Here is a 20,624-nt window from a genome sequence, read left to right as displayed (position 1 = left end):
CAGTTCAGCAAACCTGGAGAATAATGCATTCCCCTCCTCTCTGCAAGCATTTTTTCAGCATATTGAAGGCTGTTACATCCCCTTCAGCCTTCTCTTCTGTAATCTAAACAACCCCTGCTCTTTTAAACTTTATTCCTAGGTCATGCTTTCTAGATGACATTTTTATACAAACTGTTACTGCTGTCCCTGAGCTCCCTGCACCCAGGCTGGAAGGCTCTTGCTGTGCATTGCTGAGGCTTTGGCTCGCAGGAGAGGGAGAGGATTCTGTAATCTCCAACTTGCAGCTCTGTGGTGTTCCCACTCTGCATGGCAGGGCTGTGCTCCCTCCAAAGCCAGCTCAGCATTCAGCCTTGCTGCAGTCAATGCTTTCCTAGCAATGTGAGATATTATAGTGCGTGTGCTTAATTATATCCATGCTATTCAGATCAACAGCCAAAAACATCCCCTGGACCTAATAATCACTGATTAAACCTTGTGCTGTATCTCAGCCTGAGCATCACTGAGTCCTTTCCTGTATGCAGGGTTCCCACTGATGCTCTGCTCTCCCCGTGCCTCGGTAGCCTGTCCCCACATGCTCCCAGCTATTCTCACTGTGTGCAGCCCTGCAGGAGCTGAGAACACAGGTGCTGTGTCAGACGTGGGGAGGCCCTTGCAAGTGATGCTGCCAAAATGTATCCTGCAAAGCACTGTATCGTTCTTTCTCATTACAGAGCTTTGCTGCTTCTTTAACAAAGAGTTGCATGGATGTCACCATGGGTTCGTTTTCTTTGGCATCAGCTATTGTCTGACACAGCCGATTGAGGCAGAGTTCAGCTGGCGGCAGCCGTGATTCATGCTTGGATCATCACTGCCCATGCAAGAGGCTTCTGCTCATATTGTGAGGGTGCTCACACAGAGGGGACTTGGGTGAAGTGCACAATGTGATCCCAGCGTAACCAGGACCAAAGCAGCAGCAACTCCAGTGCTGTAAGCCAGACGTTGCCGCAAGGCAGTAGCGAGGATGGGAAGCATCGTGTGGGGCTGCTTCCAAACAGAGGAGGGTGGGGGGCTGCTGCAGAAGTCAGCAGGGTTAGGCTAACCCGCCTGAGAGGCACTGACCTGGTGTGAAGTGCATCTTTCTTGAACAAAACACAGCTTTGCTTTTCTAAGCTCTGCCTCTCCCTGTTCCCGCAGTATTCAGGGATTGCCTTCATTTAGTTGGGTTGGGAAGTTTTGGAAAACCTTGCTCATTTTTGCAGTATCTTAGAATCATAGAATGGCTTGGGTTAGAAGGGATCTTAAAAACTATCCCGTTTCAACCCCGTGCTGTAGGCTGGTTGCCCCCCACCAGTTCAAGCAGTTCAGGGCCCATCCAGCCCAGCCTTGAGCACTTCTAGGGATGGGGCACTCACAGCTACTTTGGGCAGCCTGATCTTGCTGCCAAGTCCCAAAGATGCACTGAAGTGGATTGTAAGCAGGGTTAGTGACAGCAGCCCTTGTTCTCACTCATTTTTGGCTTGCAATGGCTAATGCCAAAGGAGCTGAGCTCTTGATGAAATGCAAGCAGCTTTTGTTAAGGAAAAAAAAAAAAAAGTTTATTCTTGAATTGAGGGTTGGGTTGTTGGGTTTTCTAATTAATTTACAAAGTCATAAATTCTTGGTGATTGCATAAGGGGTGTGCGTCATGCTGAAAATCCTGCTGATGGTGCACAGCACTCCCAGTTTGGTCTGCACAGGGAGATTGTGATGGAGAGCAAAGTGCCAAAGCAAACACTCTGCATTTGATTTGGGATGAATTGTATTTCCTTTGAAACAGCTTGCAAAATATGTTGTCCTGAGCTTGTAAATGTAAGCAGTCGCTGCTGCCAGTTGTCAAGTTAACATGGAGATAGTCAGAAAATGGTTAGAAAATACAGAATCATAGAATGGCTTAGGTTGGAAGGGATCTTAAATATCATCCAGTTCCAACCCCTTGCTGTGGGCTGTTCACTTCCTGCCAGATCAGGCTGCTCAGGGCCCCGTGCAACCTGGCCTTGCACTCTTCCAGGTGTGAGGCATAAAACTCCCAGAAGAAAGGCCAGGACTAGGGAGCCATGGGAACGCTGAATTTCTTGATCATGTGATACTGCCAAGCAGAAGCCCCACTTCTCACTAGTGGGATTAAGGCCTCTTGGGCTGCAGGGAAGCCCCTTTGTACATGGTCGAGGCTGCACTTGCCATCCTACCATGAATGTCACCTGGGGACCAGACAGTGCAGCTCAGTGACATGCCTCAATTGGTCAGTGACCCTGTTTTTGGCTGCTTCTAACACTGCTCAGTCCTTCAAAACATGTCTTTGTTGAGCAAGAAGTGGGTGCTGGATCATGGCACCCTACTTATCTCGGCGTGCAGGAAGCCTCAGGTTACCTCTGACGCATGGGTTTGTCGCTGGCATCAGTAGTTATTCCTATCAAGCCACAGACAGCATAGACATATGGAGAAGGAAGTTGTGAAAAACAACTAACAGTCCTTGGAGTCCAACTCAAAACACCTTAAGTTGGTGTGATTTCCCCAGAGGAGGATCTGTCTCCTCTTAAAAAATAGTCTTGAAGGGCTCTTCAGGACAGCAGCTCAAAAACTGAGTTTATTTTAAAATAGAAGGCCACAGGTACAGACCAAAGACAGCCTTTTCCCTGCACCCCTGGTGATAAGAAATTCTCCTGAACTCTCTTTTTTCCCTCCCTTTCCTCTTCCCTATAAAGGCCTCTCTGCAGACGGCGGAGCCAAGCGCCAGGAACACCTCTCCCGCTTCTCCATGCCCGACCTGAGCAAAGACTCAGGCATGAACGTCTCGGAGAAGCTGAGCACCATGGGAACTCTCAACTCCTCCGTGCAGTTCCGCAGCGCCGAATCCGTCCGCAGCCTGCTCTCAGTGCAGCAGTACCAAGACCTGGAGCCCAACCTGCACGACCTGGCCAGCCCCATGGGCTACCGCGAGCGGCCGGCACACGGCCGCCTGCACCAGAGCTTCGACTACGGCAGCGGGGTGCCCGGGGGCAAGCTGGCAGCACAGGATGGCACCAGGCATGCCCCCATGAGCGAGCGCACGCGCCGGCGAACTCCACTGCGGGACGATGAGCGGCACTATCGCCCGCACCGGCCGCGGCGCTCCCGGCGCTCCCGCTCGGATAACGCCCTGCACTTGGCGAGTGAGCAGTGCTGCCGACTGAAGGAGAGGCCCTCGCTGCGAGCCAGGGAGGATTACGATCAGTTCATGCACCAGAGGAGCTGCAGAGAGAGCCTGGAGCAGGGTCCCCGCAGGGATGCCTACGGCCACTGTCCCAGGACGGTGTCAGACCTCGCCCTGCAGAACCACTTGGGCGAGCGGTGGGGGCCCTACTTTGCCGAGTACGACTGGTGCTCGACGTGCTCCTCCTCTTCCGAGTCTGACAACGAGGGCTATTTCCTTGGGGAGCCGATCCCCCAACCCGCCCGCCTGCGGTACGTGACCAGCGAGGAGCTGCTGCACAAGTACGGCTCCTACAGCATGCCCAAGTCTTCCACCTTGGGTGGCAGGGGACAGTTGCACAGCCGGAAAAGACAGAAGAGCAAAAACTGTATCATATCCTAATGGCATCCTTGCCAGGCACCTTTGGAGAATGTAGATTAACTCACAAACTTGCACTGTTCTAGATCATTAAGCGCTTTTATTGTAAGAAAAGGACCCGAAGAGGAAGGGTTTGTAAGAAGGTTGTAGACTGGCTTCTATAAATAGTTATAATCCTGGGCACGGTGAATATATTTTGCACATCTTACCTTGGAAACAAAAAAAGAAGTTCACTTTAGCCTGTAATATTTACCAAGTAGTTTCTCTTCTTTCTCCCAGATGCTGCCACCCTGTTGAGTTCTCTTTGCCCGTACGCTCTGTCACCACTCTTTGCTATCACCACCTGGTCACTGGTAGCTTTTGCTTCCCACCACATCATCATATTCCATGAGCCATTTTGGTACATCTTTGTCTCTCTCAGTGTAGGAGCCTAAGTTATTTCCATGATTGTTGTAAATGCGATGTAAATGAGAGTTTGGAGAAAATATTTTTGTATTTTGTAATATCAGAGGAATTTCTATATCTTAGGAGTCACTGGGAAAATGCATGCACATCCATAGCTGTTTTCCGCCAGAGCTGAACAGAGTACTTTGGGCCCTGCCTTTTCATTTCATCATCAAATTTCTTAAGTATATCAGTGAGAGATTAAGTTGTTTTATTTTTTTAAACTCTTTTTTCTTTTTTTTTTTTGCTATTTGTTTTATTCCTGGTAAGTAAAAAAAAAACATTTTCTGACTCATTAAATCTTGAAGAGCCCAAAGCAGCACTTTGAAGCCTGCTCACACCTGTGGTTTTCAGGTACACTATCAGTCAAATACAGGAATCCTGACAGCTGCAAAAGTGACTTTTTTGTCAAATAGGAAAGAACAGAACTACCAAATGTCCGCAAAGTTGTCAATGACCAAAGCTGGAGAAGGAATTTTACACCTCTGTAGAGAATGCTAAAGTTACTAAACGTCAAACTATTCTTTGGAGTAAATAAAAGTGTAAATGGTGCAATTGTGTGATGTCAGCATGACGTTGTTTTGAATATAGACTTGTCTTATGGTGCTCTAGTTTCCTGGGTTATGTTAACTGCTGTTCATTACCAAGTGGAAGTCTCAGCATTGCCTACTGCCTAACACTTCAGAGACCGACTGCAAACTGCTCCCTGCTGGCCAAAGCCGCCGTGTGTCCGTGCGGTAGGGCTCAGCCATGTTGTGTTCTGGTGGACGTGAGTTGTTCTCTGTACGCTTTCAACCATCGAGGCAGCGAAGCGCGGCGCGGGCGATGGATGCTCTGTGGGCACTGCCCTCATAGCAGCAGCCCTGCTTCCCCACTGCCTCTCTCAATGGGGCCCCACCTCCCCCCACCGCAGGAGCAGCACTGGTGGGGATGTGGGGTTGCCCACCCGCAGCAGCAGATGCAGAAAAATTGTGAAGATGAGTGTCTCCGTGCCACAAAATATTGCTAGGATTTTTTTTCTGTTGTTTGTAAAGGACAATGTGATAATTATTATTCCTTGAAAAAGAAAAAAAAGAAAAAAAAAAGATAACACTTAAGTATATTTAAAAAACATGTTTTTTTTTTTTTTCCAGTTGGAATAAATGGAAGTATTCATCCAAAGGGAAGAGTCTTGGGTGTATGTTTTCACTCTGAAGGCGTGTTGGTTAATTGTGGAGCAATTAACAAAGGCCTTATTTTCACTTGGCCCTTACTATGGTTTACTTACTTACAGCATAAGGGTCACCTGGGTCCCATCCCCAGCTCCATCTCTCAAAGCAGGGGGCTTCTGCCCCCATTGGTTTCCCTGTCAGGTCTTCACCTGGTGCAAATGAATCAGCACACCCAGCTGCCATCCATTGCACTGTTTTGTACTGTGCCAGGCAAGGCTTCAACCTGTAATTTATAAATAACAGCCTTCTCCTTAGAAAGATCACAGATCCTCACTTGTTTTCCCAAACAGGCCTGGTGAGGAGGGTAGGGGCATTGCTTTCAGTGACAAGTGTGACGCTAACAACAGGTTATTATATAATTGGCTTTTAATATGTACAATTTAATTCTCTGTCACTGATTAACTGCACAATGAGTGTTGCCTATCAGCCCTAAGTACCTTGTACAGCTGAGCTGCCTGAGGACTGATGTCTGTTTGTACAGCAAGCTCTGCATTGCTCAGCAAATGGCAAAGAGCTAATCCTTAGATATAAGCAACCAGCCATCGCCTCTCTGAAAATTAACTCAAACAGGGTAATTCTGCTTGTTGCCCAATGAGCATTCAAGACTTATTGATCATCAGAATTGCTGTGCTTCTTCCTGTGCAATTCCTTAACAAATGGATGGGATCGCTGAGCAGTGGCTCCTCAGCACCCCAAGCAGGGCTGTGTCTTTCAAACCACCGTGTCCAGTCCTACTGCAGCACTGAAATCAGAGCAGACAGGCAGCAAATTAACAAGTATCTCATTGTTCCCTTCTGCCGTGCCCTTTGCCAGCACAGCACAAAGGTCTCACATCATGTTGTCAAAGAAAGAAAACACCAAGTTGGTACAAAATTCCAGTAGTAAAAATGTAAACCTGGTTTCATTTTTCATATGGTCTCCAGCAGTCCCATGGGGGAAAAATTGGTGGTTTTTCTGGGGGGGTTATTCAGAATATGATTAACCATTTCTGACAAACCCACTGAGCCTGAGGGCTGGAGCTATGAGCCCGTAAAATCCTGCTCCCACACCATCTGGCCCCGCTAGGTTGCTTCCCATGGTGCACCCGCTGCCTGCATGCAGGTTGCCAGCACCTGGGAGCAGCCTTCACACGCGCTCTGCTGCCTTCTCCTGCTCCCAGAATTTGGAACCCATGGCTCCAGCTGCAGGTGGGGATGAGCACCAGGTGATGGGGAGCCGGGATGATGCTGGTGGAGGGGCTTTGCCAAGAGAGCCCTTGACAGCTGTGGAATGTGAGTGATCCTGGCACCACGTCAACTTTGCTATTAAAAAAAGCATTAAAAGTTTGTTTAGGTCCATTGCTACCTTTTTTTTCCTGTAAAAGATGTTTTTTGTTCTTTCTTTCCTCCACTCGAGCACAATTTAATGACCACTCCCCTCAGAGGGCCTGGGGGCTCTGTACAGCCCATCGCCACAGTCAAATATGCCCTATGCAGGCAGCTCATTGGCCCAAAAGCCACCAAAATTTGCAGAGAAGCATTCAGCACAATGAGCCTTATTTTTCAGGAAGCCAAAAGCCACGCAGGCTTGAAGCCATGCAGATAAATTACAACCAGATGAGCAGAGGCTCTGCAGAGAGACGTAGCAATGGGAAGGACGAGGTCAGGAGCTCTGTAGCACACAGCTCAGCCCGTATTTGCAAACAACACACACAGCTCTGGCCAGGCGAGGTGCTACCCTGCAGCCACCTTCTGCTTTCCTTAGCCAGACCCAGCCAGACAGGAGCCATCATGCCAGCACATTGGCACTGGGAATTGCTGCCTGAGCTGACAAACTTTGCTCCTTCAGGATGAAAAAAAGAAGCAAGGTCCCCATTCTTTGCATTTACATAAAATCATGCTATTTATGAAATCTAGGCTGCCCTCATTCCCCTGCAGATTACCACCTATTAGCTTGCCATCCTCCATGGCCAGGGGAAGCTTATTAGCTAAGAGCAATTTCAGACGACTTCATTTGAAAGCCCAAGTGCCCTGTCTTTGTGTGTGTGTGTCCCATTTTCTCACACCTCCTGACATGACAGTGAAGAGCAACACATTTCCAACCCAGATCCTTCCAACTATTTAGGAATTCAGGTCCCATTCAAGTACAAGGGGAACTGGTGGTCAGGGATGCTGAGGGCCATGAACTTGTCACAAGAGAGCTGGGGCTATTTCCAAAAGCATCTGCAAGCCATCACACTGCAATATCAGTGCATTCACAGCCAGTACCTGATAATAACATTTTTCCCTCAAGAACCGGATGGAATATTTCAGTTCTGCACAGTGGGAGCCCCATTAGCCAGGCTGGGCTTTGCAGCCAAAGGGCTCTCCATATCTCCATACATGCTTTTGCTTTAGAGAGCTCCACGAGCACCTGCCCACGTGCACCCTACAAAAGGCCTTCGCATTTTCCACTGTTCTATTTTATAATATAAAGAAAATATCTTTCCTTAGCCGCCACATCCAGGCTTGGTCTCCATCTGGGAGCCTGGGAGCTCAGAGCCATACAGTGCACCTCCACCCCACTGCTCCGGGACCTCTTATCTGCAGCCCCACCTTTGTGCTGCTCTGCTTCTGATTAATAACACAGAGAATTACTGGTGCCCCTGTGCTAAGCAAGGCCGCAGCCGTTTGCTAAAGCATTCTCAGGAGAGTTTTCCCGTTGTAAAAGCAAATATTTATATCTGCTGCTCTCTTCGAGGCTCTGGATACGATCAACTCTTAAAGTGAGATTTAGCTGAAAGAACTGATTTATTAAAATGGATAAACAAAGTGCTGTGAAGCAAGTTAATTCGGTCTAAATAAAGCATTAAACTCTGAAGAGCGCACATCACATCACAGTATATACATACACACATACATATACATGCACACAGCTATATACACGTCTCTATACACACACATAACTCATACAATCAAACCCACAGCCCCCGGGCTCTGATCCCACAGCAGCTTCAGCCCCAGGGGACACCAGGCCATGTACACATCAGTGTGTGCAGGGATTTATGGCAGCTCCAGCCCTGCCCAGCTGCTGCCTCTGCCCAACCTTGGTGCCTCAGTTTCCCCATCTCCAAAGCACCACTGTAATAATGTTTTATCTGCAAGAATCCTGGGGTCTTTGCTGTGTGCCAGTGTCTAATTGGCCCTAAATATTTGCTTGCGAGTACTCTTTTATGACTGATCTGGAGCAGGCTCAAGAAGCTTTTATTTCCGTGCTTGGCTTAATTAGCTTTTTTGGAACAGCAAAGCAGGGCAATATCCATTCTTGCTGCTCATCACATATTCATTATTTACATTTCCAGTATCCCAAGTAACTCGGCACAGAAAGCAAATAAATGAAGACTGAAGCATATACAAAACATCTGGAGGTGCTGTAATTATTACTGATCGTTTGCAATGCACAGGGGCTCATGGAGCACTGTGGTGTGACAGAGCCCATCTGCCTGTTAGAAAGGACGGTGATATTTTGGCTAAATGGAGATTTTTGCTGCAGTGTGTCCAGCAGGGAGCTCCCCATCCATGGTACCCTGTGATGCTCACTCATGATTCTCATAAACTGGGAAACTAATGATATACAATTACATCGTCTTCCATTTCTTATGAAAAAAAAAAAAAAAGATGGAATTTTTCTTTCTTTTCTTTTTTTTTTCTCTTCCATAATTTGTTTTTGGCATCAGAGGAGCATGTGCCCACCAGCACATGGGCAGGATGCTGAACCAAAGGCTTTGCCATCGGGATGAAAGGACCCAGAAGAAGCCCCCAGCATCCTCCCATCCCACATGGATTTGGCTGTTCCAGCCAAAAGGTGAAGCAGTGATGTTTCTGGTTGGAGTCCGGAGGCAGCAGCCTTTGGAGCTCGTGGCCACCAATAGTAAATACAGCTGGTCAAACCAGAGCTGTTGAATAATTTATAGGATGACTCTTCAAAATAGTAAATCCCACCCCCAGTCTGCTCCATCCTTCATCAGATTATGTGCCTGGTGAACAGTTTATGAATACTTAAGAAGTTTTACTAAATTAATGGAACCTTATAAAAACAGTTTAAAAATATCAAGTGAAACATTTGCATATCACATTTCTCAGCTTACAGGGGCAGGAAATGGGAGCCAGTGAGTGCTGTTACAAATCATTGGCTGGGCCCAAATATGCACATGTTCATCTGGCACCCAGCCCTTAGCAACCCCTGACCCACCCCCACCCTGCACCCTCACCCTTGGGTGGGATGGGGGTGGAGCAGAACTTCTCCATGCCAAGTTTCTGGGGACATCTGGGGTCAGATTGATGGATTTGATGGGGATGGGGATGGGGATGGGGATAGGGATGAGGATGGGAATGGGAATGGGAAGAGGGGAGGGGAAGAGAGGAGAGGGGAAGGAAGGAGACCATTTGGGGCTGGAGACCCGTGCTTATCAGCGTGTGTTATTGAGCAGCCTCCTTTCCTACAAAATCCATTTCCAACAGCTTGCATTTTAGATTTTTTTAGTGGTGGGAGTCAGCAATGCCTGCTTCACCACCTGGCCCAGCCATGACGGCTGAGGGCTCTGCTCAGGGGAACAATGCTTTGCATATATGTATGAACACAGTCCTCATGGTGAAAGATGTAGAGAGGGAGTTGATTTGGGATGCTCAGAGAACTGGAGAAAACAAGCACTGCTCCCCATGGAGGCTTTATGGCAGCCCCAGAGATCTGAAGCTTTAACGATACTTGCTTGTTAACAGCCATGAGAGTGCCGGAGAGCCTGGCTGGGGAAAGAAAGGTGGAATGCTCCCAAAATCACCTCCATAATTTGGATTTTCAAACCAATGTTTATGAGGACATCATTATTGCTGAGCATCCACTGGGCTCAGGGTGTAAAATTCCTTTTATTCATCTCAAGAGTCAGGATTTGCAAGTGCAAGAGATTTCCAGGTGCTTGTCTAGTTCCCAGTTTGTATGCAAATGATGCTGTAACATTTCGTAGGCTGAAAAAGCTGATTTTAGTTAGCGTCAGTCAAAGTGTATCAGCCTTGTCAGAACAGAGATAGTTTGATTCTTTCAGGTCATAACAACCCAAAACTCTTGACAGAATATTCAGGCAGTTTGAAGACATGACGAGCAAAATGAAAATGGTTTAAAGCATTATTCTTTTCAATTAAATTATTACTTCGGGATGCACAGCCACTGCCTGGGATCTCCCCAGCATCTCCAGCAGGCTCCTCCTGTTTGCATTAAAGCAAATTGAATTTGCTGGGGTAAGTGAGCTGGTGTCAGGGATCAGCCTGGAGATGGTGTGCCCCAGCAGGTGCTGGGACTGGGCTGCCAACAGATTATCCCAGCACCGGGCTGGTTTGTCCTCAGCTCTGTCCCTTCTGCACAGGAGCAGCCAGAAGCAGCACTGCAGGATGAAAGAACTCTCCAGGGGACCCCGAGTTGCTAAACTGGGCAGGTTTGGGATCCAGGGGAGCTTCCGGGAGAAAGCTGAAAGCCTCTATTGCCAGAGCAGCTGCTTACCTATCCTGAACCAGTTACTGCGAGTTTCACATTTCTGCTGCATGCAACTTTTACACCTTCATAGACCACTGCTCACTGCAAAAGACAAAAGAAGCAGACATTGCTCTGCAGTGAGCACTGAAAGCAGATGGATTTTCACTGACAGAGGCGAGCACGACGTGCTCTCACACACACAGAGTTCTGCATCGCAGCCCCTATCATCTCCATGAAGCACCGTGAGGAAATAACAATTTTAATAACAGCATGCATGCAGCCCTTGAGCTCTGGCTGATAAGGCAGTAATCAAGTTTCACCACCACAGAGCGAGATGCCTTGTTATCTCTGTCCCAGAGATAAGCCAGCCCCAGAACAGCAGGGTACCCCTTCCCATCGGCACGTGTGCTCCTCCAGAGCAGGGATTTCTCCAGTACCCACTCCATCACCCTGCAGTCAGAATATCCAAATCCATGCTGGTTCCCAATGTGCTTTCATCCAACGGTCCCGATAACAGTGTTGGCTTCATTCTCATTTTGCATTATTTATTCATTGCAAATTTAGCAAATGCAGCCCATGCCATTCCAGCGGGGCAAGCAGTGAGGCCGAATTTACTGCTGCAATAACGCTACAATAGCTCGGTATGGCATAACTCTGTCCTTCTAAATTAAGCACACGGAGTGGGTAGATGGTAGAAAGTACTGTTGGACATGTGGTGGTGGTGATTGCAAACTCCGGTTTGAAAAAGTGGGAAAAAAAGCCCAACTGCTTGCTCCATTTTCAAGGTCAGCCATTCTGTCCTGTACACAGAGAAGGAAATGCTAACACTTCTCCAGCTGTTCCCAGACAACTGAAATCTGCTGCTTAATTCCAAGGCCATTTGGTCCCCATCTCCAACCTTCAGCTAAAAATGTACTCATTTCTGACGGGCTGAGGCAAGAAGAAAGAACATTTCATGTTCCTGCAGAAATACAAAGAGACACAAAAATCTGCTGCATCCCATAACTTCAATCCCATAATTAGGTCTCCTGTCATTTCTTTAGATGCTCTGCCCTATTTATCCATGGCTTTCTGACCCTGTTTCTATATCTGGTAATGAAAACAGTATTCCTGACCTCGGGTAACTGAAATCTACAGGAGCTGCACCAACTTTGTATTTAGAAGGGGATGATTGCTGCCATGGAGCAGGACTTGGCAGGGTGGGCAATGGGAGATGGTGATGCCATGCAGTGCCAACAGCCCATCCGATGTCTGCCCCTAAACCTGGCATTGAGATGAGAGGCGTTTTCTCATTGCTGGTGGCACTGCCAGCAGAATTCTGACCTTTTTTGGCAAACCCAGAGCTGCAAAACACAGGCAGTGGCTGAGCCCTCAGGAAAGCTTGTGGAGGGCACGCAGAGAGGATGCAATCATCCTGCCTCCAAATGAGAGTCAAGATTAATTAACAGTAATAACCTTCCTGCCCGTGAAACGGTACCTGCTTCCAGGCAGACAGAAGTGGTGAAACTGTGTTCCCAAATGCCAAATCTAAGAATAGATGAGCCGTGTGTCAGCCACGTCACCTTTTTGTCTGGTAGATGTATATTTCGTAAACGCAGAATATCTACTGCATGAAAGCCAGCCACCTGCCACCAAATGGCAACCTTTGCTGTGCTACAGCATGTTCTCAGCTAACTGATCACAGAGTCATATAATCATTAAGGTTGGAAAAGACCTCTAAGGTCATCCTGTCCAACCATCCACCTACCACCAATATTGTCCACTAAACCATGTCCCTAAATACTACATCTTCCCTTTCCTTAAATACCTCCACGTATGGTGACTGCACCACCTAATGCTAACACTTACCATGTGCTGAAGATGGTGTTTCCCAGCACTAAGTGCCCCAAAAGCTGCCTCTGAGAGGAGCACAACAACCTTTGGCCAGGTCAGCAAGGCCAACAAAGAGCATCCAGCATGAACATCTGGCTGTGACAACTGGCACAGAGAATTCCTCCCCTACTCCTTTTGCAGACATAGGTCTCAGGCCCAATCCCTCCAGCACTCCGATCCCTCTGAGCCCACCCAGCCCCTGATACATGTCCTGGTGTCCTCACCACCTCTCCGAGCAGCAGCATCCTGAGCTTCTGCCTCCTCCCACCCAAGCCATGTGAAGCCTGTGTCCCCGGGAAGGATGTAAGGGGCTCTGCTATGGGTATAGCCGTGGTTGATGTGTCTCACAGCCAGCCCTGGCATCTCCATGGCAACCTCAGGGATGCTCACAGTCACTGCACGTAACCGCAGCTCTCCGAGTGTGCACACAACTAGCAGATGTCATCATGTTCTGTCTTGGTCATCTCTAAGGGGGAAGTGGGGTAATGCTCAGGGAATTATGAGAGGCAGCAAACTGCTTTAAATACTGTAATTACTGCCATGATTCTGCTGGATTAAAATCAGCCTCTTCCTTAAGATGCACAAAATCTCTCCCACTCTTGGGGATTGTTCTGCTCGTGCCGCTCACTGAAGCCCTGCATGTGCTGCTGCAGCGAGTGATGTCCGTGTCACTGCTGGCATCCATCCCCCAGCCCTTCTCTTCAGGGAAAATTCAGCCTTTCGCTGCTGCTCAGGGTGCCTGTCTGTCTCACAGCTCACCCCATGGATCCCCAGATTCTCCCCCTCTCCCCACCCAGCGCTGTGCTCCAGGATACAGGGAAGAGCCAATTACATCGGTTTTAGGGTTAACGTGTTTGCATTCATATTCCAAGCCTTGCTTTCACATCTATAACTCATTTTCCAACATCTTCAAGCAAATTTCACACTGTTGGAAAAATGTCAAGGGTTTAATCTGATATGTGTGATATTTACTGATGCCACCAGGGAGGGAGATGATCATATCTTCCACATCCCCTCATATTTCTTACAGAAGCGAAAAAGCATCAGGAGAATTCTCTGTCTTAAGCCCATGCATTGTACATGCAAATGAACACAAATCAGACTGAGGAGCACAGACAAATAACTTTGCATATAAGAGACTCAAGGAAGTTTCTGCAGTTCATGGTTTTAGGGTTCACAGCTCTGCCAATACGCCTTGCCACAGCTGTACTGTGCATCACAGAGCAGAACCTGGTGCCTCGGTGCTCTCCTGAGCACCTGTGAGCCCAGGGCACAAAGGCTCTGGTGCCATGGCAGGGAGGATGCTCCTTGCTGCCATTACTCACAGAAGAGCCTCTCTAGGCTCATGTATTAAACACAGCTATAATTAATGCATGACATTCTGCTGATAGCCAGATATCAATCAATAGTATCGACTTCAGTGAATTTCGAGTTGAGCTTATAAATGTAATTTAATTTTGCCCTGATCGAAGGAAAGGAAAAAAAAAAAGAAGAAAAAAAAAAAGAAGAAAAGAAAAAGACATGCTGCATGAAAGCAATATTCGTAAGGATTCATTTTGGTCAGACATCCGGATCTCAGAAATGGGACTTGAAGTGTTTGTGGCAAGGAATATGCTTAATTAGATTCATGCCTGAGAAGTCCCCAGCTGTTCTGCAGACAAACAGAAATATCTGAGATTTCTTCCAGCTCTGCAGAGTCACAGAGATTGGCTCCTCTCCCCGCTGACCCAGTCTGAGAGATTTGCAGATGTGATTACTATCTGGTGCTCAGTTTCAGACAATACAAGATGCCACACAACCTCTGAGCACAGAGCAAATATCCCAGCATTTTGTTCCATGATTACTTCCACCCTGTTCACTCCAGCAGCTGAAAAAGCCTTTGCTATTTTTTTCAGGCGAAAGGCTTTCTGGAAGTTGGACATAACACACAGTCATTATGAAATAAAAATACCTCATGTTCAGGACGGAAAAAAGAAGAAAGTTTTGTGAGCTTATTAAAAACAAGAGCGCTCACCATGTGGATCTTTGAGCCAAAGGAAAAATTCCCTCTTCTCTTCTCAGGATTGTCAGTGCCTTTGTGTACGCAGTGCCCAGTGCCCAGTTCTCGTGGTCATCCAACTTGGAGGTAGATGCCAACTGCCCTGCATTGATGGTGGGAGACTGCAGAGCAGCCACACCTTGACTCTATCATCCCCCAAAGGCTGAAGTCACTGATGATAAAGCGCTCTCAGCTCCTGGACCTCAGGGCAAACCCACGTGCTGCAGGGAATTGTCATGCCCAGACTGCACAGCTGGGCTGAAGCCAAAACAAGAAGCAGGTGCCAAACCACAGCCAGCCATAAACCCCTGTGCTCGGTGGGGAAACAAGCTATGACCCTCCAACTGCCCACATCCCCGGATCACTAAGTCCAACCATAGGCAGAACGATGCTGTCTGAAAACCCCAGCTGTGATTCTCAAGCTCATCCTATTTCTTGCTCCCTGCTGCTACCCCAACTCTGGTTTTGAGGTCTCACCTCCAGCCCTTGGCCTGTGGTGCCAACTGTGGGGCTGGTTGCCCACAGTCCCTTTTCCTTCTCCTTTCTCCCTTTCCTCCTCATTTCTCCCTTTCCTTCTCATTCTTCCCCTTCCTTCTCATTCTTCCCCTTCCTTCTCATTCTTCCCCTTCCTTCTCATTCCTCCCCTTCCTTCTCATTTCTCCATTTTTCCTGCCACCCCTTGGGCTGCTCACTCCACTGTGCAGGCTGGGAGATCTATGGATGCTCTATGAATCATGCAGGATGATTGCAGTGGGCCTGTGCTGCTCTCCCTGTCCCCCAGAACGCCCATTTCCATTTACCTCAAGGGAAATTAAGAATGCTTAAAAGATGACCACTTTGGCCTTCGAAGCTTTCCTTTCTGATTCAGTGTGTTTGTGCCTTAGAACAGTGTTTCAAATATTGTGGCACTCGGCATGATCTCTGTTTCAGTGACGGGCAGGTAATTGCAATTAGTTTTATCACGGTGCAAATTCAGAATCCACTCTGAATGCTTTCCTTTGAATTGAGTTAAAAGGAGCTATTTGAGCTGACAATCATTTTGACTGCAGTGTGTGAGAAAGACTCCAATTCTAAACTTACGGGAAAGGCTCATTTTACTGCCGGGCTCAGAGTCTGCCGTCTCCGAGCTCATTGGCATCACTAGGTGAGAGCCAGAGCCAGAGCAAATATTTCTCTGGGCTCCCACATCCATGCAGTGTGTTTTAGATTACACTGAAGTGGATTCACAAGAGGAAGCCGGGGGATGGCAGGGAGGTGAGCGTGGATGGAGGCAGCACAGGGGATAATGGAAGGAAATGGTCAAATGAAGACAAAGCAAAGGCAGGCAGAGAAATAGCAAAGGGCTTCAGGCTGAGAGCAGCTGAGAGAGAAAGTTAAAGTTATTTGTATCATTCTAAGAAGGTTAGCAGAGCACACAGAACCTGCCCCCCCCCATCCCCTGCTTTCACCACTGTTGTAGTGATGGGTACGAAACACGCTACACCTGAAATAGGAAAATAAGGGGTTTAATTGTGCATGCATGGCTGCAGTCAGCTCTTCAGATAGGCAAGAGCAAGGACAGCTTTGCAAAACAGCAACCAAGGACAAGGCTGCCTGCAACTCTGAGAATTGTCATGGAAACTACAAGGAAAGTGGCACACAGTGCCAGGGAAGGTAGGCAGGAAAAAGGCACTGGAAATAGTTGCTGCAGGAAAGCCTCCTTGCAGAGCTTCTAGACATTAAAAGTCAATTGAATAAATTCTTCAGTAATTTTGGATGTTCTTTGAAAAAATAGTTTTTAAAGGAAAAATAAATAGAGAAAAAGAGAAAACCATGTATGGCTCAGCAAAATGTCTAGGATGAAAATGCTCTGAAAGGAAAAAGAATGAATGCAAATAAGCATCCTGCAACGTTTATTACATAGGCAGATACATATAGATTGATACAGTCACACTTGTGTGTGTTTGCTTATATACAGCATACTATACATATAGTATATATATAGTATATGTATACTTATTTGTATAACTATACATAGTGTGTGTATATAAATACACAAAGTAGTGTGTACATGTATATAGTACATATAGTATGTATAGTATATATAGTATATATGGAGCAGTATTATACATAAATATAGATGTCATGCTGTGTGTGTCAGGGGAAGGCAAACAGAGGTTGATTCAGAGGGTGAATATCTGCAAAGTGCACGGGCGTTGTACCCTGCTCACATGAGTTACAGGGAGTTGTAAATCACACCACGTAAAACACAGCATCTGATATACTGCATTATAAACTCAAACTGAAAGGAGGTGACAGCAGAACTGTCTCATTTACCAGGCAAGGTGAATTGCCATTCCCCAAATGCAAAAAGCACAAGGGAAAAGGAAAGGTCTGGAGCAGAAGAGATGAGGAATGGAAAGCCAGTGCTGAAAGGAAACGGAAAGGAAAATATCACAGCACTGTCATACTGGCGTAGCTCACATGAGTGGCCCTCACATCCCCACCTTGGGACTTAGTGCACTCAGGACAAGGAGCATCGGCAGTTTCTCCAGCTAATTTGATACCCAAATCAATGGGCTTTAGGTAGGTGCTCTCCAGATACACGAGCAATGCTCAGAGCCAAACTCCCATCAGTTTTTAGCAGTATCTTGCCCCGTGAGTACAGCAGTACGCTTAGACTGCATCCACTCCAACGTGGCATTTATTTTAAAAGACAGCATAATGCTATACTGCACTCATGTTTGCATCAAACACCGCTTGCCTTGATTAATACATGTTTGCCTGATTTGCTATGAGATCTAAATAGAAGTTACACGACGCTTCTCAGCCCCGCGCTTTTCTTTGCGTGATGTGAAAATGACCTGTCATTACAAAGAGTGAAAAATAAAACGAGGCTGTGTGTTTCAAAAGAAGCTGTGCAAAAGACCTGCCAAAGCACATCAATATTTGTAATTACAGTGGCAGGTGCTGCTCTGTGTGCACACACCAATGAGGGCTGGTTTCTCACAGATCAGCTATTCTTTCTCCCGTTTTGCCCCCATCGGCACCAGCGCAGGGCTCCCATCCCTTACAACGTGCCTCGTCGATACCCAATGCGTTTCCCTTCCCTGCCTTCATCCTGTGATGGCCATACAGCCATCCCCACTGCTGATCTCCTTCCCTAAGAGCTGTCTGTGCCAGAGGCATTGGCACTGGGGTTGAGATGCAGGCACGGGTTAACCACAACCGCTGCTCCTTCCCAGCTTGGCTCGGCCCTGCCCTACGTGGCTTGCACCTAAGTTCAAGCAATTGGCCGTCATTGAGGACTTGTGACAGCTGACAAATTTGGTTCAGGTTGACCCAGGGGTTTAAAATGCGTTTCAGAACAGACACACGGACTGACAGGCAGGCGGTGTAATTATGTGAGACTATTTCCTTTGAAAAAGAAGCTTTAAAAATCCACAAAGGACAAAAGTCGCTAATGCACCTCAAAAAAAGGCTGACAGGAGCTAAGAGGGGGAAATGGAGTAACTCCCAAGGCAGCAGAAACATGGAAAAATCTTAGAATTCTCGCTCTCCGTTTCAAATTATCTCAGTAAAAATGGTCCAACTATAGGATCACTGAATCACATAATCTTTAGAGTTGGAAAGGACCTTTAAAGGTCATCTAGTCCAATTCCTGTGCAATGAACAGGGACATCCACAGCTAGATCACACTGCCCAGGGCCTGATCCAGTCTCATCTTGAAAGTCTGCAGTGATAGGGCATCCAGGAGAGCTTACACAACACCAACCTGAGGATTTGAGTGAGCTTTTTGCTACCAGCATGTGTAAAGCACAATGAACTCCAAACAGATGGCTTATTTAAAGATCACATGATATGTACTGAAATCAATATCCAGATTACAGTGGAGCTGTTTCAGGGAAATAGATATAATTGTAGACATGTGAAAACCATCCAGTCTGTACAAAGACTGGGGCAAGAGGAATCAGCACTTCTTAAAGTCTTAGAAATGCAAAGAAAGAGTTGAAGTGCACGTAATTACCAGTGAGAGGCATTGTAGCAAAGCAGATAAAGTTAATTATACAGTAAAGGAGCATTTCCAGTTGGCGTGGTAGTAATCATAGTCAACAGAGAAGTGCCCATTGGAAGGAATCACATATAATAAAAGCAATCATTTAGTATAAGTGTACAGCACAAATTACCTAAAGAGACAGAGGCAGATACAGACACACAGCTGGAGATGACAAACCTTAATGAAGACTTGTGGTGTTCTACAACCAATACAATATCTTAAAAAGCAGCAGATCCCGTCCTGTGTGCTGTATCCCACCGAACCCTCACACCCACTTGCAGGAGATAATGGACTCTGCATTCTGACACGGGGGGGTGGAACATATTACCCAAAATAAAAGGCAGCCTTTAAGGTTCAAGCATAGATCACATGCATGTGTGTATAGTACATGCCTGTATGACCATCACCTTGGTGCTACTTTGTTAGTAACAGGATAAACACGGGAGCAGTGTGGGAGCAGCCCAAAGACACTGCACCCAGGGCTGTGGCAGGTGATGGAGCAGAGGAAGAGCCCCACAGCCACCCTGCCTGCCCCTTGGTGCCTCACTGCTATTAGATACTAACAGCTTCCCAGTCCTCTAACTAATGATAAGGTTTAGTTTTGTCCCCCTTGGGTACTAACTCCTACTAACTCCCCCTAAACTGGCTTGATTCTTGAAATATCCCAACTAGAAGACCTTACTGCTGCAAAAGACTTAAATGAAATGTTGCTCTTCACAGCATCCCCGATGTGCTAACAGGGGAGGATTTACTGATTTGAAAGTATCCAGATAAATAAATAAAGGGCACCAATTAAACAGACACCTGTCCTATCAGATGAAAAAGTCTGAGGCTCACAGCATGGCTCCAAGCAAAGTTAATTGGTATTACTCGGGTGAGCTTGCAGCTCGTGATGTGGGTTCTGTGCAAAGAGCTTCTCATGGCAGCACAGTGCCAGGCCTTTGTGCACTTCCCTTTTGGAGATCTCCACAATCATTATGTCAGGGGGAAGTTCTTTACCATGAGAGTGGTGAGGTGCTGGAACAGCTGCCCAGAGAGGTAGTGGATGCGCCGTCCCTGGAGGTGTTCAAGGCCAGATTGGATGGGGCCTTGGACAGCCTGGTCTAGTATTGAATGTGGAGGTTGGTGGGCCTGCATGTGGCAGGGGGTTGGAGATTCATAATGCTTGAGGTCCCTTCCATCCCTGACCATTCTGTGATTCTGTGATTCCACGGAGCAGCCCTCACACAGCTGGGCAGCAGTCAGCTGCAGCCCACGGTGGAGAAAAACCTCCTGCACGGATCCATATGGTATAGATTCTCTATGATACAGAACCTTGCAAGATGAATTAAGTCACCACAGGCCTTGCTGCTTGCTATATGTATGTGAGATACTTATATTCTCTGAATTTCCTCTCGTATTTAGCAGAGAGCATCACATGCACACAGCCAGCTCCTGCACTGCTGGTTATTGCTTACATGTACATAAGTATGCAAAGTGTGGGCAAATATTTACAGACGAGAAGTGCTGGCTTTTTTAATTAACCACTGTTTCACATTGTTACCAAACACAACACAGAGTATTGACAATAACTGCACTCGGGAAAATCGGCTCTCTTACTCCTCTCATTCCCAAGGACTGACTTCAGGACGAACTGAGAGGTGACAAACCCAGAAATGGGAGAAGGAAAAGCTTCTTCTCACAGGACGTAACAGAACAGCGGCTCCTCCCACCACAGACACTGAGTGCCACAGGACGAGCACAGCACTGCTGCACGCGCACCCCCTACAGACCACGCGCGCCCGCTCTGCTCCGTTCTGCGCATGCGCACCTCCGCAAGCCTCACTTCACCCCACCCCGCACAACTGCTAGTCCACGCATGCGCACTCCCCCTCTTTGATAGTTCGCACACCTCCGGCCCGAAAGGGGGCGCTGCAGAGCTGACGGCTGCGCCGGAAGTGAGGCCGTCGTTTCCGCCCGTCGCGGCTGAGTCACTGG

The 20,624-nt window shown here is 47.4% G+C and overlaps 1 protein-coding gene across 3 annotated transcripts in view; it reads left to right on the top strand.

Moving 5' to 3' along the window:
* The window catches only part of PRICKLE2 (prickle planar cell polarity protein 2), an 89,165-nt gene extending 84,036 nt beyond the window's left edge, over positions 1–5,129 (top strand). For all 3 annotated transcript variants that reach the window (XM_010718673.3, XM_010718672.3, XM_010718671.3), the window contains exon 8: positions 2,721–5,129. In XM_010718673.3, coding sequence (XP_010716975.1) covers positions 2,721–3,589 — 869 coding nt within the window. In that variant the 3' untranslated portion in view covers positions 3,590–5,129. The remainder of the gene's footprint in view (positions 1–2,720) is intronic.
* The last annotated feature ends 15,495 nt before the right edge of the window (positions 5,130–20,624 follow it).

This window comes from Meleagris gallopavo, chromosome 14, assembly GCF_000146605.3.
Source record: "Meleagris gallopavo isolate NT-WF06-2002-E0010 breed Aviagen turkey brand Nicholas breeding stock chromosome 14, Turkey_5.1, whole genome shotgun sequence".
Classification (NCBI taxonomy): Eukaryota; Metazoa; Chordata; class Aves; order Galliformes; family Phasianidae; genus Meleagris; species Meleagris gallopavo.
Note: the sequence above shows the minus strand (reverse complement) of the source record. Positions and strands in the feature narration are given on the sequence as shown.